The sequence below is a fragment of the Pogona vitticeps genome, chromosome 2, assembly GCF_051106095.1.
Source record: "Pogona vitticeps strain Pit_001003342236 chromosome 2, PviZW2.1, whole genome shotgun sequence".
Taxonomy (NCBI): Eukaryota; Metazoa; Chordata; class Lepidosauria; order Squamata; family Agamidae; genus Pogona; species Pogona vitticeps.
The window spans coordinates 280779396-280804659 of record NC_135784.1 but is presented as its reverse complement, the minus strand read 5'-3'; the positions used below and the strand labels follow the sequence as shown (position 1 = coordinate 280804659).

Below are 25264 nucleotides of genomic sequence, written 5' to 3'. Positions count from 1 at the left end.
GGAGTTGCAGTCCAAGACCACCTGGATTACCCAAGCTTGGGAACCGCTGTTCTAGTGGAGAACTAAAACATTAATTGAATGTTAATGTTTTGTATATGAATAGTTGTGTTTTAATAGTTTTAATGTTTTATTTCTATTGCTCATCTGTATTATACATTACTTTGAGATAACATCAGCTACCATGAATTGTACAGAAATTGGCTGAAGAATAATAATAAAATATTGAGTAGGTAGCAGGCTCTTGCATTTGAAGCAGACTAAGTGGGAAATAGGAACAGACACTGAAATAGAAAAGCAAAATTTGTATCACTTCCTAAGTTGTAAGATTGTGAAACGCCTTGCAAATTAAATCCCCATGTTCTTTGAAGTTACCTATGCAAATTACTGTTTACTTATATAGTTGTTGTTCCATTTGTGTTTCTTTAAAAAATACATGGTACAATTACACTGCAGTCATGGACATCGAAATGAGAGGTAATTACCATGAAACTCAATTACTCTGTTTTTTGTGGTTTATTTGATTGTAATCAGTTCACTGGGATTGCCAACTGGCTGGAAGCAAGTGAGTCCAGCCAATGCCCCTCCCTCACTGCCTTGAGAACATTGTTCCCAAGATGGACTGTTGCCCCTAATGTTCACCTCCGCCACCAGAATTTACTTTGCTTTACCAAAATGCGATTGTCATTTTTATAGACATCCTAAAAACAGGGCGAATTCTGATTTCGCATACATGGGCCGCACAAAAGATTTCATCTGACATTGGAGACAGCAGTGAGAAAGGAGTGTGTGTAGCAAGTGCTATATACTGTTCTTTCTCTTCCCTGTCATATCATGACTGGCAGCATGGAGGAAAATACAGGCTCAGTCCAGTGTTCCATTCCTTGCCTGATTGCCCTGGCTTCAGAAAGGGAAGAACAGAGTGGTCGTGTCTCTGTGTACATGTGTTTATTGGAGTCTTTGGGGCTGGAGGGGAGGGCAAGAGAGAATGTGAACATATAATATAGCAAATGTGGTATTTCCCATCCATGCTTAAGTGTGTGTGTGTGTGTGTGTGTGTGTGTGTGTGTGCGTGTGCGTGTGCGCGCGTGTGCTTCTTATATAGTGTTTATTTACCTACCTACCTATATAATGTATGTGTGTGACACATATTTGTTATCTGCTCTGTTTCTTTTACAATTTTTGTCTGTGATATATTTTTAATCCATAGGATCTTGACACAGGCATGGGTGTTATTATTTAGTGGCAGAGGAACTGTAAATAAAGGCAGTAACTATATTTATTAGTTGAACAAGGTATTCAAGCCACACCCAAGTACATGAGTGTGAGTTGGCAACCCTTTGTCTGAGTGGTGATCACATGTCACAGAGCTTGGTAGTGTCTTAAAAGAGAAGTGTTTCCTTCAATCAAAATCTATCATGAAAATGTTTGTTTTGCAAGTTAAACTATTATAATACTGTCTGGATACATTTTAGTCACTACAATATCTCCATGATACATTTATTAGGTTATCATTGTGCATTAGTTTCTTCATTCACCTTTTTCTTACTTAGTATTTTTCATTGGCTATCCACTATTATAAAATATCCTATCCACAGTCAGATTATTTCATATGCTTTTAAAGAAGTGCTTTACATAACATTGTTTCCCCTCATAATATGCAGTATGATTCTATAAACTTTGTTGCTACTATTTTTGAGTAATAAGTTGTCTTATGTGGCTAAATTCAAATTCTCAACAGGACGGATGGACGACGTTGGTCACTGGCATCTCTTCCATCCTCTGGATATGGTACAAACACTCCTAGCTCCACTGTTTCAGTAAGTGACCAGATATAAATGAGTGCCTTTTGCTTATGATTCAGTCTGAGCTTCAAACCTCGTAAATTTTGTGTAAACATTCACAGATTAAATACAAACAGTGACCTCCATCTGTCTCCCATTCTCAATGTTTTTGGCCACAGCCAATATGAAGAAAATATAGGCCGCATCAGTATTGTATAGGTTGCATAAGAAATCTTATAAAATGATCTGTGAAGAATTGTTCCAGTCTGTGGCCTGCTTCAAATGTGCCAGGACCCCCATTAAGAATGGCTGTGTTAGGCTCCTATGAGTAGCTACACAACTAGTCAAACATTTCTGTAGAGACACAGAGCATTTCTGTCTGCTTTAATATACATGCAGACGGAGAGGTGGTAGTACAGAGGTGGTAGTACAGAGTATGACTGAGCTTAATGAATAAATGCACTAAATGCTGCTAATATCTCTGTGTGGAAAAGAGGATGCTTATTTTCATGATAGGTTTAGTTAGGATTTCCAGCAATCACTTGTACCCCTTGAGAAAAATTAGACCAAATATCTGGGATGGCTTCATTACTTCTGCTCTGAATGTACTGGAGTAACCCATGATTTTTATGTTGATAGCCTGCGTTAACTGCCAAATTCATCAGATACAGTCAAACAAACTGTATAATTGTGTATAGATTTCTTAACACTGAGTTGTCTGTACCTGACAATTCCCATCACAATAAATGTCCTGGTGGGGAGTGGGGTGGCAGGAGAGGGGTTCTGCATACATTATGGGAACGTAGATGTAGAAATCTAAATAGATGCTGTATCTAAATAGATACTGTAAAAGACTTTGAATCAATTCTTTATATTCACCTGAAGAAAATAAATCATACATTTGCTCAGTAACATTGCATTATTTCTAGCGCTTCTTGACAAAACTGTTCTTGTTGGAATTCTTAAAGTGGTCCCTAATGTATGGTGCTAGTTTTGCCCTGTTGTTCTGTGTATAAACAGATCCTTATTGCTTTCATTTTCCAACTTATTTAGTCTCTCTTGAAATAAATATTCAGGATAGAAATAAGTGTTCTCTAATACAAATGAATTTGCAACCAATGAGCAATCAGTGAGGTCTAGGCAAATTACATTCTTGATGTGCAGTAATTAATTACGACATGGCCGTTGTCCTTCCTAAGTTTTGTAAATACAGCATTCCATAATGCCCCACTTGCTGAAATCAATTAAAAGTCTATCTAAAATATAGCTTTGTCTACTGGTAGAAGGGCAACATCATTTCTTAATATCAGTGATTCTCCTACCCATGTGCCCCACTCATGTTGCTTGTAAAAATATTTACTGTTTTCTTTTGCACAATTAATTCCCTCATTTCTTCTCATAATTTAGTTTTTGGATATTCTTTTCATCATGGTCTCTGTGCCTTACATGTGGCAGCATATTTTAGTAATCTTTCTGTGCTTTCAGAAAACACTCTCAGTACCATTTTAAAATATTTTTTCTGGCTTTAAAAAAAAAATCTCTTACAATCCTTTCAGTTCTTTTTCCTCAGGGCCTCTGGCCCCTAGAATCTTATTTAAGAAGTGATTGAAATGTGGATGGAAATTTCCTCTCACAGACAGTCATGCAAAGGCCTTTATGCATGCTGAACAGCACAATTCCATGGTTTACAAAATTTGTCAGGGATTTTCCTCTTTAATGAAGCAAAAGTGCACCTGCTGTTTGGAGAAAGCCATATTAATGGTTGATTATCCACCAATGATGATGTTCATTTGCAAGTCACCTGGTGTTCTCAAGATGCTTCTCCAGCCTTTATTTCTGTTACCACATCAACATTGTCGACACTGGTATTTACCTTGATACAGTGGTGCCTCAATTTATGACCATAATCTGTTCAAGAAGATGGACGTAACTCGAAATGGTTGTAAGTCGAAGCACCATTTCCCATATGCATTGAAATGCAAATAAACCATCCCAGCTGAAGAAAAAATTTACCAAAAAAATCACTGCAAGACTCATTGGAAATGCAATTAATCCCTTCCAGCTGAAGGGGGGAGGGAGAAAAGCAATCAAGCGTGCAAGACCCATCAGAAATGCACCAAAAACAAACGGAGCAGATCGGAAATGGACAGAGAACAAAGGGACCAGGTCGGGACTGTAAAGAGAACAAAGGAAAAAGCAAGGGAAGCATGCAAGGCCCATCGTAAATGGGGGGAAAACCTAAAAGCAACCAAATCCCCCAAGACCCATCGGAAATGGGGGGGGGACAAAAAATCCCTCAAGACCCATCAGAAATGGGGAAAAAACACTAAAAAGCAACCAAACACTCCAAGACCCATCAGAAATAGGGGAAAAAACCCAAAAGACAAACAAACCCCCCAAGACCCATTGGAAATGGGGAAAACCCCCAAAAAGCAACCAAACCCCCCAAGACCCATCGGAAATGGGGGGGGAACAAAAAAACAAACCAGCCTGCCAAGACCCATCGGAAATGGGGAAAAACACTCCAAAAAGCAACCAAACCCCCCAAGACCCAGTGGAAATGGGGGGAACCAAAAACCAAACAACCCCCCCAAGACCCATCACAGCACAGAAACATAAACCCCCCAGCCCAAAACCATGCTGCACAAACACCCAGAACAGTTTTTAAAAAGCAGAGAACCGCACCTTACCTTACCAGGCAGCATCCTCCGATCGCACACTCTCTAACTGCTGGGGTGAAAGAGCTACAAAGAAGCAGCTTCATTGCCACCTACAGTTAGCAATTTGAATTTCCCACCTTTTTTCCCTGCCTTTTTCTGTTCATAAGTAGAAGCTCCGATTGCAAGTAGAAGCAAAATTTTGCGGCTGGAGCTGGTTGTAACTCAGAATGGCTGTAAGTAGGGATGTTCATAAGTCGAGGCACCACTGTAGTAGTTTCAGCTTTGCTTGCAGCCTCAGGGAGTTGTAGACCAGAAAGCAGAAGAGGTTGGATGCAGCAGATAAGCCTAAAAGAGAAAGTATAAGCACAGTAAGCCAATTTCACATGTTTGTTACTAACATTCCAGAGATGAAAGTCCCTTATCACCCACCCTTTCTTTATTTCTTTGTTTAATTTGTATTCCAACTTCCTCCCAGCAGGGGGACTGAAGGCAGCATATGAAAAATTTAAACAGCAAGTGTTAAAATGATTTAAATGCTTATACAATGTTGCATTGGTGTAATCTTCAGGACTACACCATCCCTTTCCTTGTTTTTTCTGCCATACAGAAATCTGTGATTATGGTAATACAATCTACATTTGTGGTGCCCTCAACCCCTAGTTCAGTTTTACCTTATTATCAACCCACATTTTCATTTCTACAGAACCCTTAATACACTGACTTGTTCAGTATTGCAACCAGTCTTTCAGAACCTGACTGTTCAAACAATACCTATTCCTCTGATTCGAGTCATGCTTTCTCCTTCAAATCAGCATTGTCCTATACATCAAGACCTCACACATTGAGACCAGTAATTTTTGCTTGCTTGTTCATTTCATGTTATTAGTCTGATGGCTTGTGCTATCAGAGTGTTTTGCTTTCCCTGACCTAGTGTGTGTCACCTTCCTTTTTAGTTTCTTTAGCATTACAACCCTTTTCCCAACCCCTCATTCTCAGCTTTCACTGCCTATCACTGATTGTCTTTATATACGAGAATGCCATTCACACCCAGATATCCTTGCTAAACAGTCAGACAAACCCAAACATTGTTGAATACTTTGGCCTAGGGGTCAGAAATTAAACAGGAGAACAACTCATAGAATTCTGTCAAGCCAAACATCTGTTTCTTGTGAATACATACTTCAGGTTACCAAACAGACAACTATACATGTAGACATCACCAGATGGCCACTACATAACTCAGATAGACTGTATAATTGAAAATAGCGGATAGAAAACCTGTATTCTCTGTGACAAAACAAGACCGGGACCTGATTGCGATACTAACCATGAATTGTTAACATCAAAATTTAGAGTAAAGCTCAAGAGGAACATTTTTAAAATGTGCTGAAATACAATTTAAATGGTATTTCTGATTAATTTAGGGTTCAAATAAAGAATAGATTTGTGTTATTCCTAATTACTGTGTATGCATGTGAAGGCCAGATAGTGAAGAATGCCAACAGGAAAAAAAAAATAGCCATTGGAAATGTGATGTTGGAGTAGAACTTTATAGATACTCTGGACTGCAAGAAAAACAAATTGAATGCTAAATCAACTAAAACATGAGCTCTTAGAAGTGCAAATTGCTATACTGGACTTTGGGCATATCATGAGGAGAATAGATTCATTTGAAAACACAGTAATGGTGGGAAAAGTTGGTGCCAGGAAAAAAGAAAGATAAAATAAGAGATGGATTGACCTAATAAAGGAAGTTGCAGCCTTTAGTCTTCAAGAACTGAGCAGAAGTATTAACAAGACCTTCTGGACGTCCCTAATTTATAGGGTCTCCATAAGTTGGAAGTGACTTGTGGAACAGCAGCAAGAGCTATTAGCAATTTTCAAGGGCAGTAGGCCCTTTCTACCATTCCTAGCAGGGACTGTATCCATTTGCATTTCCTTGGTACTGAAACAAACAAGAACGCATACAATATGTTACTGGGCATTACATTTTGACTGTCCCATTGGTGCCTCTGCCACAAAAAATTATCTTGACTGCTGTCCATGTGTCTGGCAACACCAAACTGTTGGCTGATTTCTTGAGTAGAACATAGCAAGGGATCCATGAAAGGAGATGACAGCCACATTTTTAGCCAATTGTTTGAACTGTGGGCTCACTCCCCACAAAATTGCCTCTGCCTGGTTTGTGACTAGAAAATTTGCACACTACAGTAGTCATGATGCTGTTGGTACTTTATTGTTGGGTCTTTATTGGGCAGACACAACCAGCTGAGACCCAAGATTATAACTAGTCACTTTCAAAGTGCAAGTATGTCTTCTTCTTCTCTTGCCTTCCTTGTGGAGAGAAGGCAAAGAAGAGTGAAGCTAAGTTTACCTTCTTCTGATGGAGTGTTTTTGTGGAGTCCATTCTCCACTCAAAGGTATGTTTGGATATCTGAGCAATTATTGGAGTTAATATCCTAATATGCGAATTCATACTTATTTAAGGTATGGAAGTTTGGAACTCAAAAGAGCTAGAAGAAATTATGATTCATACTCTCTCTGTTGTTAGTTTGCACACACTGGCTACTCTGTTGGTATTTTAAATCTTTTGAGATATGGTGTATAAACTGCTGTGATGAAACATCAAGCATAAATATGGTGCGATTTATGTAATTGGAAATATGATTACTTCAGATCAATCTGAAACTGTCAACACAGTCCATTTAAAGTGTAGCCTGCATAATTAAATTATAAACCACCCAGAGAGTGCTTTATGTGCTAGGGGGTGGTATATAAGCAGCACATTTTAAAGTCATTAGAATGCATGCAAGGGTAGAGAAAGTAATCTGCTCTTTGCTGATTGTTTTTACTATAGTTTTCCCACATGCACACACAGAGAAACTTGGCCTGGTTTTGAAGATTGATGGATAGGTTTATTTTATGAACTGGATTTAAAAACATTGATTTAACATGGAAAAAGTTACATGTTTAGTTCAGAAAGTGCTTTAGATCCTTCTGTTTGCTGATAGAAGACTAACTGTAATTTTCCATCACATGTTCTTGTGGCAAAATATGACACATATGTTTTTGTCTGTACCATACTATATACAATGAGATTTTTCAGATTTTTAGAACTACAGATCCAATAATTCTGCATTTTGGGAGTTCTACCTGACCTTAGAGATACCTAATCTGGGAGAAAGGCCTAAACTGGAAAGTTTTGAGGCCTAGCTAGACTAAGTTCTGCCCAAGCTTACCTTTTTTGCCCCAGTACTAGCTTAGAACTTTCTTTCTGAACAGGAAGCTAGGTTGGAGCTAGGCCTAGCTAAGTCTCAAAGCTATATCTGTGTTTTCATGGTTGCATAGAAAATGAAAGAAGTTTGTATAAGCATAAACCAAAGTAGCGAATTAGTACTGAATTAGTACTGAATTGCTGCTTTTATTCCATGTTGCATGACAAGTCTTGTGACCAGTACATGATGAGGATTACAAGCAAGTGACTCCTGAATTAGTAGTAATTCACCTCTGTGACACTTGCACATACACCAGCATACTGTACATAAGCAGTAAGATTCTGGCCATAATGTTACTGCTTTTAAGAAATCCAAACTTACATTTTGTGTCCCGAAAACTTACAGATAAGGAAGTTTTCTGTGTATAATCTTCAAATATGTAAGAAGAATCCAGGGCTGTGGTATGAATTGATCTTTTACTTGTTTATTACAGTCATCCTGTTCTTCACAAGAGAAGTTACACCAGCTACCATATCAACCAACACCAGATGAACTTCATTTTTTGTCTAAACATTTCTGTGCCACTGAAAGCATTGCCAGTGATAGTAGATGTAGGACCAATCAAATGCGACCACGATCCAGAAGTCTCAGGTGAGTTAACCTTTCTAGAAGCAATGAAACCCATTATATATGAATGCCTTTTATATACAGTGGTGCCTCGCTTAACGGGCGCTCCATTTAGCAACGAAACCGCATAGCGATGAACTTTTTGCAATCGCAAAAGCGATCGCACTGCGATGTTTCCTATGCGTTTTTTTTCGCTTTGCGATGATCGGTTCCCTGTTTTGCTTACCGATCATCACAAAGCAATGATTTTTTAACAGCTGATCGGCGGTTCCAAAATGGCTGCCGGGTTAAAAAAAATGGCCGCCCACTGTGTTTTCGTGTGGATTCCTCGCTTTAGAGGCAGCGAAAATGGCCACCGTATGGAGGATCTTCGCTTTAAGGTCAGTTTTTTGCCGATAGGAACACATTAAACAGGTTTTAATGCGTTTCTGTGGGCTTTTAAAAATCGCATAGCGACGAAATCGCTTAGCAGCGATTTTTGCTGCACGGATTAACGTCTCTGTGCGAGGCACCACTGTACATATCGGTATAGGACTGATAATGCTTTGTACAGGAAGTGTTCTTTTGATGTGTGAGCTCCAATAAAAAGTAGAGTACTCCATACTAAAGAGAATCATAAAATCATAGCATAATGGAGTTGGAAGGGGCATATAATGCAATTGAGTCTAGCCTCCTGCTTAAAGCAGGAATCCAAGTTAAAGCATATCGGACAGATGGCTATCTAACTTTCTCTTGAAAGTGTCCAATGTTGAAGTGTTGACCAGAGACCTTTGGTTAGTGTGGGTGGCAAATAAGTTAAATAAATAAAAATAAATAACTAAATAAAATCATTGGTTCCATTGTTGTACTGATCTCACTGTTAGGAAGTCTTTCTTGATATTTAATTGAAGTCTGGCTTCTTGTAACTTGAGCACATTATTACATGTGGATCAATCCAGCCTCTCTTCTGTATGACAGCCTTTCATGTATTTGAAAATGCTGTCCTGTGTCTCCTCAGTCTTCTTTCCTCAAGGCTAAATATGCCCAGTTCTTTCAGGCTTTCCTCATAGGGCAGGGGTCTCAAACATGCGGCCCGGGGGCCATTTGTGGCCCCCCAGATGATAGTTTGTGGCCCTCGCCTTGCCTGCTCCCCCAAAGCGCCCACACATCCTCTGCTGTCAAGAGTAAAAAAAAAGCCTTGCCTCGCTTGCCGGCTCTCTCCCAAGACAGCACCTCTTGCACTCTCCATCCAGAACTGCAGCCTGCCAGCCAGCCCGCTGTCTGCCGGCTAAGGAAACTCCTGGGCGGCTTCCTCGGGCTCTTGCTCCGCTTGGCGGAAAATCTGATGTGGCCCAGACTCTGCCTCCAGCGGCCCCCAGGTAAATTGAGTTTTAAACCCCTGTCATAGGGCATGGTTTACAGACCCTTGATCATCCTTGTTGCTCTCTTCTGAACCATATTCCAGTTTGTCTTTATCCTTCTTAAAACTGCAGTGACCAAAGTAGAATCTACACACTCAACCAGTGCTTATCAAAATTAAGTGTATAAGTTTCATTTTAGTAGCTTCCAAGCTTAATTTTTATCATATTCTTTGTATATCAATAGAAATATTTACATATCTGAAAAACCTATTAGAAAGTATTGTTATTACTTTTAAAATTTGTTGTATATAAATGACTCAGATTCCTAAATTCATGAAAAATATAACTTTGTGTACGTTTCTTCTTTATTTGAAGCTGGAAAAGAAAGCATGTTGCTTATACATATTTCTAGTATTATATCCCAGTCATTAATATCTTTCAGTTATGTAGATATTTGAGAGAAATCAAAACAGGATTTGGTAATGCTATCCATCAGGGCAGATAAATTAGCCAGAAGGCTATATGTGACTCCCTAGGAGCCCATGTGCAAACTCCTGATACTTCTGCCATCTAGGTCCAACTCTCAAAAAATTTAATTTTTGAAATAAAATTGCTTTTAAAAAGCTTATTGTGCCCTTTAGAACCCATGCAAGATACTTTTGCTATGTTTGGAGTCCCCCAGTATTTCTGCCATTTAAAAGTGGTTTTTTTTTTAAAAGAAATTGCCACCAGCAGGGACAAGAGGAGGGGCTGTCAGTAAAAAAACATTTTGAAGAAAATTGTTTCTGGGGTTTAGTAGGTGAGTGCAGATGTTCAAGGTCCAAGGGCGTGCATACGTAGACCTCCCAGGTATTAATATATTATGGTTGAATGTGAAAAGAAAAGAGATGAGCATGATCCTGGCTAGAGGGATACAGCAGATGTGTAACAATCACAGACTTACCCTACACAATTTTATCCTTAGTCTTAAAGGAGATATTCAAACTCTGTTGATTTTTTTCTGCAACAGACTAAAATGGCATTCCCATGCAAATTAGAAGTTTGCTGGTCTCTTGAAAATGTTATTTTCATTAGGTTGCAAGGCACAAGGTGAATACAGTGGTGCCTCACATTACGATGTTAATTCGTTCCAGCGAAATCGCTGTAGAACGAAAACATTGTAAAGCGATTTTTAAAAGCCCATAGAAATGCATTAAAACCCAATTAATGCATTCCTATGGGCTTGAAACTCACCGTCCAGCGAAGATCCTTCATAGTGCGGCCATTTTCGCTGCCCGTGCAGCGAGGAATCCATCCCAGAAAACAGCGGGCGGCCATTTTTTCCCGGTTGCCATTTTGAAACCGCCGATCAGCTGTGCAAAAATCTTTTTGCGATAATGGGTTAGCGAAGCAGGTAACTGATCATCGCAAAGCAAAAAAGCCCCATAGGAAACATCATTTTGCGATCACTTTTGCGATCGCAAAAACTTTTTCGTTATGCGATTTCTTCGTTAAACGAGGCTCTTGTCTTGCGAGGCACCACTGTACTGTGAATAGCTTTAATTTACTATTTCTCTTGTCTTACTCAGCTAAGTTAGAGTAATAATAGTTGCAAGCACTGAGCTCTTACATAGGAAGAATCATGTCAAATGTTGCTATATCATATCTGTCTAGCACCTCAGCAGTTCACATCTGAATATATTTATATAAAGCATCCTCCACATACAGTTAAGTAAATATTGATTGAAGTAAATGGCAGGTAAGAAATTGCCTGATGGTGCTGCATATTTTGCTAATGCATTCAAAGGTTTCATCATATTATAGTTGGACTGTATAATTCCTTCTGTTTGCAGCATTCAGACAGGGAGTGCTATTACTCCTATTGCCAAAATGGCATTGCCCCCACACAAGGGAATTGATGTCATATTTTAGGCCATGCAAGCTCCATTCTGCCTCTCAAAAACAACGACAACAAAACAAGACATGCCTGTGTGAAATACAGAGTAGCAATTTCGGCAAGGGCAATTGAAAAACAAGGTCACTATAAAGTTCAAGCCAGTGGAATCCTAACAGTACCAATGTAGTCTATATTTAAACATGGACAAGTTGCATGGATAAGCTTCCTATGTTGCAGTTATCCAAACATGGGTGGTATAATTTGCACATTATGCAAATTAGACAGCCAGTAGCATACTATATGTGTGCATAATGTCCTTTTTATTGTGGATTTTTCATATTATGTAAATTAAGCACATTGATTCTTGCATTATTTTTCTAGCCGATATATGTTAGATTTGCACCATTAAACTGCAGAAGCCTCTGTGCTGCAAGGTCAGAAGTCCAGCCATCGTAAAATCGAATCCACGCAATGGAGTGAGCTCCCATCACTTGTCCCAGCTCCTGCCAACCTAGCAGTTCGAAAGCATGTAAAAATGCAAGTAGATAAATAGGTACTGTGGTATTCACCCTGGTGCCCCTTTTGCTTGACCTTCAAGCCTCAGAGCACATGAAGGCAAACACTCTTCTCTTTAACACTGCTGCCACCAGATGACCCCTAAATCACCATTACCTCAGAAAGATTCAGGTCCACTCTTCAAGTCCTTTTAAAAAAAACGTTGGTTTATTGATTACAGAGATTGATTCATAAATATCTTCAGTAGATAATCACACCTCAGAATAATCACACACTCTATTACTCTGTCTGGCTTTTCTCTCCTGCCTGACTCTTACATTTCTTTAACAGCCCCCTGACTGACTCAGGCTCCGCCTCTTATAGCATCTCTCTCTGCTCCACCTCTCAGCAACATGAATATGCATGAACCATTATTTTACATAACACACTCGAACCATTACATAATATAACACGAGCCATAGATCTAATAAATGGAGAACGCTACAGGTACCACCACGGTGGGAAGGTAACGGCATTCCGTGTCTAGTCGCACTGGCCACGTGAACATGGAAACTGTCTACGGACAAAACGCTGGCTCTACGGCTTGGAGACGGGGGTGAGCACTGCCCCCTAGAGTTGGACATGACTGGACATTTGTCAAGGGGAACCTTTACCTTGCACCATTTACGCCAGACCTGGGCAAAGTGTGGCCCTCCAGATGTTGCTGAACTGCAAATCCCAACACTCCTCACTATTGGCTGTGTGGGCTAGGATTGCTGGGAGTTGCAGTTCAGCAACATCTGGAGGACCACATTTTGCCCAGGTCTGATTTATGCAGTAACCACCAATCTGATACAGCCAGTAAAGAGTGCAATGGTTAGAGCAAAGCTTCCAGATGCCTTGGGGGGAACTGGAATTTAGTGTTGTAGAGCTGGCAAGAACGGCAATGGTCATTGAGTTCAACTCCCTATCAAGGAAAAATGCCCCAAGATACGTAATTGCAGAGCTCTGAAATGTTCCTTTAATATACTGTTCTCATATTACTCCAGTAAGCATTAATTTCTGTGGTTAATTACATTCTGTACTATCTGCTTAGAAACAGCACAGGCACCTTGTCAGGCTTATTCCTGCAAATGTGCTTCAGCTTTTGGAAAAAGGACATGTTTCAACCTTGCCACATTTACCTAGGAAACTGGATGACTTATGAACTGATTACACTCAGAAAGACTTGCCTTTAAGATCTCACAATGCCTTTTTTTGCTCTTGTTTTGTTTTGTGTTTCTTGTTAAAATTCTCACAAACACTAGAATTCATTATCCATTTTATCTCCAGTTCTACAGAGGCTACAGGCTTATTATATTAGAAAAATAAAAACTCAGGATCTGGGCCAGATGATAGCTATAGTTGGCTGGTTTTTTTGGTGCTCTCTAGCTTATGTTTGTCATCAAGGGACGATTCCTCCAGAGAAGGCATGATACAGCAGACTTGGAGGTCCCCTAAGATTTTAGAACTGGTGGAAGGAAAAACCCATCAAAACAGTAACAATTGAGTATACTCAGTAACCATGGAATGTTGACTGGCTGTAAAGGGGCAGGGAATTTGAAACCAAGTGACAGTGGTAATGGAGTAGGTCATTAGGGGCTGACGAGAAAACTGAACAGGAGTAGTCCATGTTATTAGACTTGGTTGCAAGCTCCACTTATATCATAGTTATGAGGCTGACTACAAAGATTGTAAATCAATTTAAAACCCTATTTTCAGTTTGTTCAAGGTGTGATTCAATGGATAATTTGTTTTGCTTGCAGCCCTGGACGTTCTCCTGCCTGCTGTGACCATGAAATAATTATGATGAACCATGTGTATAAAGAAAGATTCCCAAAGGTAATGAAGAATATTCAGTATTTCCAGTATCAAACTTGAAAACAAATTAATGTACTAAAACCATATTTGATACAGTATATCACATTATCTTTGGGGGGGGGGGGAAATACAAGAAAATAATGATATTTTTAAAACCTGCCAAGTGTTCTTATAACTCTGAAGCAGATCTGTGTCACAATGAATGACACTGACAGCATGCCCCAGAAAGTCAACAGGTTCCCAGAAGCTTGTATGAATACCTTGGTTTTCCCAGGTTCTTTTTCTGGATAGAAATCCTCAAGCTGCTTTAAAGGTGGTTCTGCAGGCTGCCCACCTTTATCTGGGGCTGTTCGAGGATAAAAGAGGCTCTGTTGGGAAAGAAAGCCACGGGAAGTGTTAGTGCATACAAGGGAGCTTGGGTGTAACTCTTTTAAACTTACCTAATCGTCTTACTGGATCTTTTTCAAAAAGAAGGAATAATTGTTCCATGCTTATGCTTTTAAAATGTTTTTACAAATCTGTGTGTAACCTTAGTGTAACTTTTAATACATCTGAGGTATCAGGCCTTATCTGAAAAATAAGTTCTATTTCTTTATAAAATGGTTTCTGATACAGAGTACGTATACTCGGACACAAACAGCATGTGATAGTTTGTGGACTCAGCCTTTGAGTTTTGACTTGCAAAGATTTTAATTTAAACTCCTAAACATGTTTGATAATATATTGATTAAATCTATGAAATTTCTATTGTGCAGGCTACTGCTCAGATGGAAGAACGGCTTCAGGAGATTATCACCAGCTATTCTCCTGATAACGTTCTTCCGTTGGCAGATGGAGTGCTCAGTTTCACCCACCATCAGATCATTGAGCTGGCTCGTGATTGTTTGGATAAATCTCATCAAGGTCTCATCACCTCTCGATACTTTTTTGAATTACAACACAAATTGGATAAGCTCCTGCAAGAGGTATGAACCACGTAAATTTTGTTTAGAAATTGGTAAGATGTGTCAGTGTGGTGGAAGAGACAGTATGGTGCATAGTGAATAGTAACAAACTGGAACTCTGGAGACCTGAATTCAAATTCCTGCTTGGTCATGGAAACTCACTGAGGCTGGAACTGGTAAAACTATTTCTTAAATACCTCACAGACTTTGAAGATCCTTTTGGGGCTGTTATAAGTAGATTAAAAACTATACACACGAGGTATGTCAAGTTAAGAATATATAATCGTGAAGGTGTTTAACCAGTAAATAAGAGGACAGATGTCCCTTTACATGGGTCTGTTCACATCAGTGATCTTTGCAGTTGCCTAAGGAATCTCACAGTGTGTGAGTTTAGAATCATTGGCTTACAAAACATCTAAACCTCACTTATGTTTCTGTGGAATGTAACTTAATAAATTCCATCTGCATCTCAGACGAAATAGTCTTCTCTTTCCCTCTGTTGTGGACAAATAAAATGTTATCTTTTATTTTGATTTTATCCAAGCTACTAAATATTAGTGTCCAATTTACCTTGGCTCATTACTCTGATATTCTGAGTTGCTATTTGCTGTATTTTCATGCAGCACAAACTACATCACAGACCCTTGCTTTCGTTTGAGGTTCCTACTAGATTTGCCCCAGGCACGTCATAGAATCCAGAGCTCCTTGCTACAGGTCCTTGATTTTCCCCATTCACTTGTTAGGTATCTTCTGGCCTGAGGGTCTCACCGTTGGGCACCATATCGAAATCATTTGAGAGCCTTTTCATGGAATTTTCTTGACAAACCTTTTTACAAAGTAGCTTTTTTACAAGATCTTTCCTTAACTCTCCCCAATGTGTGCACCTGTATAAACAAGTGCACATGGCAAATATTCACATAATGACAGTTAAAATGTGCACCAAGCCCATCAACATTATTGTTGTTCAAGTTTATGCGTCAACGACTGATGCAACCTTGCAAGAAATCAAGGATTTCTATGCCACTATTGCATATATGTTGAAGATAATCCCAGGAAATGATATTATTTACTTATTTGGTGATTTTAATACAAAAATTAGTTCCCAAAGAGAAGCAGGGATCACTGGAAGTTTTGGACTGGGAGAAAGAAATTATGCTGGTGTGTTTCTGGTTGGAGGGAGAAACAGCGCTTGTGCCGGTTTCTGCTCCCTTTTAAATCTCTAATCTTGTAAACTTTTTATAAAGAAGCTTTATTGTTTGCTGTTTTTACCAATTACTAAAATAAGAGTTTGGATTTTAAAAGGGAAGGGAGTTAAAAGATAAGGAGCAATAAAACCCTGGGCCTGCTTCCAGAAGACCCAGAAATCACAAACAATGAAGAAAACTAAGAAAAGAACTAGAAATAACTCAAATGCTAACTCCCTGCCACCTAACTACCATAAACCCTCAAAACAACTCCTTATTGATTACCTGTTAAATGCAGGAAATGTAAGTGAACTCTTTCCTCTTGCCAAAAACAGACTTGGCCTGCTGGAGCAGCTGGAATAAGCAAACTCTCCCAGCTGTTCTGTTGCACAGTCTCCCAAAGAGCGAGGGAGGCCTTCAGAGAGTAAAGGAGGAGAAGTGTTATTTTCCAGCTTGGAGCACACTGCAGATTCCAACTCTCCAAATCCCACAACTGCAAACAGCACAGGAGGAATCTTAAGTGCAAATTTAGTTAAAGCGGTAGGAGATCAATGCTTTCTTACAACAGAGACGGTCACATCTATTTTTCCAACAGCTGAACAATCTAGTCAGTAAAATGGACATGCTAGAAGAGCTGTTAAGGAGAAAATTAGAAGGACCTGGAATCAAGACAGTTGCAAAAACAGAGTCTACGTGTAGAAAGGAGATAACTCTGTCTCCAACACAAAAGAGGGACCTCAACTCTGCTAATGTTTCTCATCCAAAACTGACTGTAAGGACCACTGATATACCCAACACAGAGGGGAGCCTGCAGTGGGGGAAAAAACAAGTTGCACTAGGAATAGTATAGACCCTGCTGAACACAGGTCACTGGAGAAACAGACAGGCAATTATGCTATCTTTAAGCCTTCTTCTTTGGTCAGAAGCTCATGAGATTGATCTTGAGAACTATGAGAGACTCCCAAAGTCCTTCCAAAAATAAAGGTTAGTACTGACATTTTGGCAGTCTATCATCCCGTTGATGATACTTTTGCCCATTATGAATACATGGTTTCAACAGCATAAATGGCGCTTATACACATGAACCTCATCTAATGGACTGCATTGCAATCAAATTGATTATGTCCTATGTAATCAATGATGGACCAGCTCAATTCTTGCAGTCAAAACTTATCCAGGTGCAGACCATGAACTGCTGGTGGTCAAGATCAAAGTCAAACTCTGTAACATCAAGAGGACAACACAACCTAAAAAGTTGACGTCACCAAAATTCCCTTCACATATGCAGCTGAAGTTGTAAATAGGTTTGAAGTTCTGGACACTGCTGAGAAAATGCCTCAAGAACTATGGCAAGAGATTCAGTCAGTCATCATTAACACAGCAGATGATTGTGCACCATTCAAGAAGGTAGAGAGAAAGTGTAGATGGCTCTCAGAGAATACCACCCAAATAGCTGAGAGGAAAAAGGCAGCTAAAGCAGTAGGTAACCTTGAAGAGGTGAAAAGATTTAATGCTGATTTCCAAAGAGCAGCAACAAAAGATAGTGAAGTTTACTGGGAGAAGTGTTGTAAACCATTAGAAGAAGACTGTACAAAAGGACACACTAGGAATGCATTTGCACAAATTAAAAATATTTGAATACTGTTCATGGCTCATGAAGGTATTATCAAGGATAAGCAAGGAAAAGAATTGTCCAACCAACATGGTGTCAATAATGGATGGCAAGAATATGCAGCAGAGCTGTATGCCACCAACAAAGAGGGGCAACATCAAACTGAGGAGGGGAAGGAAATACAACGAGAACCAGCTATACTTGATGAAGAAGAGGTCATGTGGGCAATTAACCAACTACCAAATAACAATGCTCCAGGGGTCGATAACAGCCCTGTAGAATTGCTGAGACTAGTACCAACAGCAATTATTAGAGACTTGTGCCAGAAAATTTGGGAAACTAACACATGGCAACAAAACTGGAAACAATCAGTGTTCATTCCGTTACCAAAAAAGGGGAATTCAAAGGATTGTTCTAACTACTGCACAACTGCTCCTATCTTTCACACTAAGATTTTGCTGAAAATTTTACAACAATGCCTGTCACTAATCATCGAAAGAGAATCGCCAAATGTCCAACCTGGTTTCTGTCGGGTTTGTGGCACCCGTGATCATGTTGCAAATGTTTGATGGATAATGGAAAAATGTTATGAATGGAGAGCCCTAGAAGATCTTGGGTGTCACTACATTTCGTGAAATTGGTGAAATCACTGTATGAACATCAGGAAGCCATTGTACAAACTCAATACGGAGACTCTGATTGGTTTAAGATCAAGAAAGGTATGCAGCAAGATTCCATCATGTTACCTTTCTTATTCAACTTGTATGCTGAAGTGGTAATCAGAAAGCTGGTGTTAGAAGAATCAAAAATTGGGGTAAAAATTAGTAGAAGAAACATCAATAACCTTTGATATGTGGATGATACAACCCTCCTCTCAGAAACCTGGAGAGTTCTAAAGTACCTGATCATGAAACTCAAAGAAGAAAGTGAGAAGTTTGGCCTCTTTTTGAATATTAAAAAGACCAAACCCATGACAACTGCAAAGAATCAAAACCTCAAAATAATAATTGGTGGAGGGAAGGTTGAATATGTGGAAGAATTCATCTGTTTAGGTTCACTGGTCAGTCAAAACGGCAATTGCAGCCAAGAAATAAAACACTAAATCTTACTAGTTTGCACAGCAATGAAGAACATGAATCAAATATGGAAAAGTAAGGATGTCAGCTTGACAACCAAGTGCATATTACTTTGCACCATTATGTTCCACATATTACATATGACTGAAAGTTTGACAGTGAAGAAGATGGACAAAAGGAAAATTGATTATTTTGAGCTACAGTGTTGGAAGAAGCTGTTGTGCATTCCATGGATGGCAAAGATAACAAAGAAGTGCTGAACTGCATAAAACTGGACATGTCACTGGAAAGCAAAATAACAAAACTTGGACTTAGTTATTTCGGCCATGTCATGCGATCAACATCATTGGAGAGAGGTGTTTTGCTTGGAATAATAGTGGTAAAAGACGATGAGAACAGCAAAGAACATGTTGGTTAGATGTAATCAAAGCAGACACTGCCCAAAATATAAAGCAGCTGAAAGAAGCTGTACAAGATTGGAAATCATGGCGAGAGCTGGCTCATGAAATCACCAAGGGTCGAATATGACTGAATGCATAATTCGATTTTACTAAATTCGTAAGAAAAATTGCAGAAAATGAACTAAAATGTATTTAGGCTAGCTGTTGTGAAAAGCGCACTTATCTTGCAAATTAGTTCAGAGCAACAAGTCATCAGCAACAATAGAAATGACAAATTTAGAAGAAATTGAGTGGTTCTAATACTGAGGCAATATGTTCCACAGGCAGTTAGAGAGTCTATAATGCAAAGTCTGACCAAATAATATCAATCAAAGAAATCCTATTAAGATAACCATCATTCAAGTCTGTGTTCTACCAATGCTGAAGAAGGTGAAACTGAAAGTTTATTTGCAAGCATCCAAGAGTGAACTGATCACACACTGAAACAAGACATGCTTATTATCTTGGGTGACTGGAATGCAAAGAACGGAGCAAAGCAGGATCAATCGTTGTTGAAAAATTTGGCTGAGGAGAAAGAAACTAAGCAGGAGAATGGCTCATAGAGTTCTGCAAATCCAACAATATCTTCATTGCAAATATGAGCTTCAGGCAACTGAACAGAAGGCTGTACACATGAACATCACCAGATGATCAATATAGAAATCAAATAGAAGATGTAATTAGAAGCAAGAGATGAAGAAGCTGTATTCTCTCTGCCAAACTAAGACTAGGAGCAGATAATGGAACTGATCAAGAACTGTTACTATCCAACATTAGAGTAAAGCTGGAAAAGAACACTGAAAGAATTGTAATGCCAAAATATAATTTCAATAACATTTCTGAGGAGTTTAAAGTGCACATAAGGAACAGATTTGCACAACTAAACTCAGTTGATTGTGAACCAGAAGAATTGTGGATTGAAACCAGAGATACTATTAGGGAAAAATGCAAAAAGACAATTCTTGTAGTAAAAAAAAAAGAAAAGAAAAACCTAGATGGATGGCAAAAGAAACACTTAAAATTGTAAAGGGCAGTCGAGAAGCAAAATAAAAGGTGACAGAAACAGGGTCAGAACCCAAGAATAGATGTGGAAAACAAAACAATGGCCCACAGACTGGAAACATTCAATATACATTTCAGTTGCTAAGAAAGGAGATGCAGTATATATAGGACCATTGCTTTAATTTTGCATGCAAGCAATTTGATGCTCAAAGTGTTGCAACAAAGGCTTTTGTCTTATATGGAGCAAAACATGCCTGATTCCTAGAAGCTGGATTCCAAAAAGGAAGATGCATGAGATCATATTGCAGATATCCACTAGCTACTGGAATGCAGCAAACAACTTCAGAAGATCAGTCTGTGCTTTATAGATTACAGCAAAGTTTTTGACTATGTGGATCATAGAAACTATGGATTGTTCTTAAAGATATGGGTGTGCCTAAGCACTTCATTGTCCTGATATGTAACCTGTATTGTGGACAATACACTCTAGCCGCCTAGAGTGGTCACAATAAGCAGATAAGCGGGGTACAGTGGGGTCTTGACTTAAGAACGGCTTGAGTTAAGAACATTTTGACTTAAGAACCACTCTCATAGGAAAATATTGACTTGACTTACATACTTAGATTTGAGTTAAGAACTGAAAAAAATCCACGTGGGAGGCAGGGAAAATGCAAAATGTGAACTTTCAGTTAACTGTTGGCCAGTGAAAAGGGTGCCTGTCTGCTTCCTCATTCCTCCCAGCGTTTAGAGAGTGGATTGGGAGACAGTCTTCGGACTGCCTGGTACTGCCTGGACTGTATTTTCCCTGCCTTCCCTGAACCTTTCTTGACATAAGAAAAAAAGAAACAAAATATCCCCCTCTAGTTGTCGAAGGCAGAATAGCAGCTTCCCATTAGTTTCTATGGACGGAAAAGAGCAGATACGGATCAAATGGTTTTCAATGCATTCCTATGGGAAATGCAGATTTGACTTGAGAACATTTTGACTTGAGAACCGCCTTCCAATACGGATTAAGTTCTCAAGTCAAGACCCCACTGTATAAATGGAATAGATAGATAGATAGATAGATAGATAGATAGATAGATAGATAGATAGATAGATAGATAGATAGATAGATAGATAGATAGATAGATAGATAGATAGATAGATAGATAGATAGAAAGAAAGAAAGAAAGAAAGAAAGAAAGAAAGAAAGAAAGAAAGAAGCTACCATGGAAGGACACACAGTATTCCCTTCTTATTATTACAGTTGGATGATGAGAACGTTAAAGTCAAAATTAGTACATAAAATACAAATTCAACTCTCATTATCATCTGGTGTCCATGCCAGTACAAAGTGAACATGTATTGCTGTATATATGCATAGATAACTGACAAAGCTTTATTATTAAAATATATTTTTAATAATCTGCAATTTTAAAAATATATGTGGGTTTTTTAAATGAAGGTCTAAGTTGATAATATGGTTTTGATATTATTCGATTGTGGATAATAATAATCATGTGCTGTCAAGTAAAATCTGACTTATGACAACCCTTTTTAGGGCTTTCCAGGTAGAGAATTCTCAGAAGTGATTTACCATTGCCTTCTTCTGGGTGCACCATGGCACTGTGCAGCTTGCCCAAGGCCACAGGGGGCTGGCTGTATTCCCAGAAGGCACAGTGGGAAATCAAACTCCCAACCTCTGGTTTGGCAGCCAGATACCTATGTGGAGATTTCCACACCTAAACCATTCAAGCCAGCATCTGAAAGAATTTTTTGGAAGAAATGGGTGTGCCTCAGCACTGGAATGTCCTTACACATTTTATCCCTTTATCTGTTCAGTCTATACACAGAACATACCATACGGAAAGCCAGATTAGTTTCAGATGAAGAAGGAGTGAAAACTGGTGGATGAAACATCAATAATTCAAGATATACCGATAATAAAATCGCTCCTCCATAGGGTCACCAGAGTTTGGAGGCAACTTAATTTCAAATAAAAACAACAAGAAGATTGTGGACAGACAATAATAATTGCAATTTGTTTGATTTAGCTTCACACTCATGAATATCCACCCAATATAGTGGAGAATTAAGTAACAGATGTGATGTGAGCTTTAGGATGACCATTGGGCTCTAAATCATACTTATAAGCAACATCTTTGGACTGTGTCTCAGCATGTACTGTTTTCACTTACGTATCCTTTACTTCCAAGAATGAAAACTCTCTTTTATGCCTCCTTTAACTGTGTTCATCTCAAACATAAATTGTAGCAGGGGAGCCTGCTGTTCATTGGAACTAAATTGTGGGAATACTTTTGGGTTTCTGATGATGCATTTGTTGTCAGTTCCCAGCTGTGACATTCAGTGGATAGCTGTGTCCCCTGCTGCTTGGCACATTGTGATTTCTTTGCATGACTAGGGGAAGTCACAAGCCTTCTGAGCAGCTTGATTTAGCTGACATTTTTGTAGTTCTAAGGTCAAGGTCAATTTGAGCATAATGTTTTTTTGCAGGGCCCTTCTTCTACTTTCATAGAATACTTTATACTCAAGCTTTTCTAATCTCACAGGTTTAAGCCTCTGATACAAATAGAAACACATTCAGCATACTAATATCTGCAAGACACAGGTAGCCAAGACAAACATGTTGAGAATAATGTGCCCTACTTTGTTTTTCCCATCACTTATATCATCCCTGAAAACTAAAACACAGCAATAGATAATAAGTGTTCCTGTTTTTACACTGAATATAAAACATGTCTGGAATGGTATTTTAATGTTATTTTAACTATTGTTTAGTGATTATGTTATTTTAACTAACCAGCTAGGAAATTTGAGTGTTTAGTAATGTAGTTACAGACAATAACAATTGTAACTTGCTTGATCCAGCTTTACACTCTTGAATATCCAAGGAGTACAGTGGAGAATTAAGTAATAGATGTGATTTGAGCTTTATCCTGCAGCTTCTGTTATTCAAACAAAGAAGTGCCTTTCTGAGATAAGAACAAAGGAACTCAGTATTTTTCAACCAGGAGAAGCAACATATGGCTTCTTTGCATTCATTACAGCTCTGAAAGTCTATTCTTTGTTGCTTTACAAAAAAGTTTGAAAGAAATTTGGAATATAAAACCTTTTACAAATTCTTGCCAGCCTTTTTGAAAAGTGTGCTTTTAGTTCAGGTTCTTTCATATTATTATTTCCATTTCTCTTCTGATTATCTATGAACTTACTATTCATTTATTTCTCTAAAATCATTCACTTGCTATTTTTACCCAAAGTGTGCACATTATTCGTTTCTTATTCCACATGGATAGAAGCAAAATGTTCACTCCTTGAGTGTATGATTATATAGCTGAAATATAAAGATATTTACTCTGTTCCAACAATAGCAAACCAGCAGCAAGAGTCCATATACAAGCATAAAAATACACTGTGTACCTATAAAAATATTAAAACCAGCATTTATGCCATTCCAGCAATTATTTTGCAAAACTGAATCCATGTATATACCAGCTGAGCAGGTGGTTCTCTCTGAGCTGTTTGAAGAGAACGTGGTACATGCATTAGAGATTGTTTGCACTCAGCTGTGCCAGTGCTGATCACCTGTTTGGTATTGTAAAGTGCAGTGATTGTCTGCATATGTATGACTTGGAGCTCACTGAACTACTAGTACTCCTGGGTTTGGACTAATTTTGATGCAATGGATACTAACTTGAAAGTATGCACTATAAGTGATGGAATAATTGATAAATTGTATAACAAAACGTGGAAGGCGCTATAAAGTCTATGTTCTGGAAAATTTGTTAAACCGGTTTCTTCCTGTTTGAACCCCCTCCCCCCTAGTGTATCCTTTGTATGAGAAACTTAGTAAGAATTACCGTATTTGCCGGCATACAAGATGACTTTTTGGGTCCAAAAAACATGCCTCCAAGTGGGGGGGGGGTCGTCTTGTATGCCAGGTGCACTGAATGACACGGGGCCGTGCTGGCCAGGCAGGCAGGCAGTCTGGATGGAGGGAGGGAAGCACAGCCTGCCATGCCTGAGCGGCCAGAGCCTGCCGCCGGGCTGCCCGCCGCCCCGCACCGCTGAGCCAGCGGCGCGCTCGCTCGCCCGCCACCCACCCGTTTCCCTTTTCCTCCTCCTCCTCAGCCTCTTGCCTTCTTCCTCTCCCTCTCGCTGCCATGCCTGAGCCGCTGCCGGTCTGCCCGCTGCCTCGCGCCGCTGAGCCAGCCGCACGCTCGCTCGCTCGCCCCCCGCCCGTTTCCCCTCTTCCTCCTCCTGTTGGGGGGGTCGTCTTATACAGCCGGTCGCCTTGTGCACCGGCAAATACGGTATTATTTTAAAAAACCAATGGTGTAAATACAGTTATTTGTCCCAGTTAGAGCAGATTCACTGAGTTGGTGAGAGTTACATAAATATGGATGTGACAAAGTCACAGTGTTTCAGCAGCTCTGCTCTGCAGAGCACAAGTTTCATTTGAGCCAATGAATACTTGTGAATTAGCTCTGAAATTTTAATGCCATTTATCTCTGTTTTTGTTCTCTCATAAACAAAAATCTAGTTAATGGAGGCCAGCCACTGAATATCAGGTATTAATAAGAAAAATATTTCTGGTTTAAAGATACATTGGGTGTCATTCAAGGATTTGAATGTGTTGATATAGGCATGTTGATTTGTTTCATTATTTCACTGTTTCCCTATATTCGTATGTATTACCAAGCCTATTTTTATGACTTTTGTTTGACAGGCTCAGGAGCGATCAGAAAGTGGAGAACTGGCATTTATTAAGCAACTTGTCCGAAAGATTCTTATTGTCATTGCACGTCCTGCTCGACTACTTGAATGCTTGGTATGATTATGCTTATTGTAATCACTTTGGATATTTGCCTTACCACAGAATATCAGCGGAAGGGCTCCAGAGAATGAGTGCAGTCTATTAGTTTTGTACTGTTGCATGTAGTGCTTTTTTAAGATGTTGACTATTGTCTACAACTTTTGGTCTTAGGTATGAGTACTGTGTAAGCATTAAATGATAGTGGTGTAATTGTTTTTTTAAATCTTCCTCATTCTCTGGGATCAAGTATGTGAAAGCCAGAAAAATAGAATTCAGACGTTACCTCTGGTTTGAATACAGCTGCACCATTACATTAACTCAATTTGGTTTAAAAGA

The 25264-nt window shown here is 39.1% G+C and overlaps 1 protein-coding gene across 16 annotated transcripts in view; it reads left to right on the top strand.

Moving 5' to 3' along the window:
* Window positions 1–25264, top strand: part of MAST4 (microtubule associated serine/threonine kinase family member 4) — a 329916-nt gene that overhangs the window by 245959 nt on the left and 58693 nt on the right. For 9 of the 16 annotated variants that reach the window (XM_072992692.2, XM_072992689.2, XM_072992695.2 and 6 more), the window contains 6 exons: window positions 454–474; window positions 1739–1817; window positions 8150–8307; window positions 13800–13875; window positions 14610–14819; window positions 24842–24943. In XM_072992692.2, the coding sequence (XP_072848793.2) occupies window positions 454–474; window positions 1739–1817; window positions 8150–8307; window positions 13800–13875; window positions 14610–14819; window positions 24842–24943 (646 nt within the window). The remainder of the gene's footprint in view (window positions 1–453; window positions 475–1738; window positions 1818–8149; window positions 8308–13799; window positions 13876–14609; window positions 14820–24841; window positions 24944–25264) is intronic. The other 7 variants (XM_072992693.2, XM_072992691.2, XM_078384533.1 and 4 more) reach the window with 1 other exon arrangement.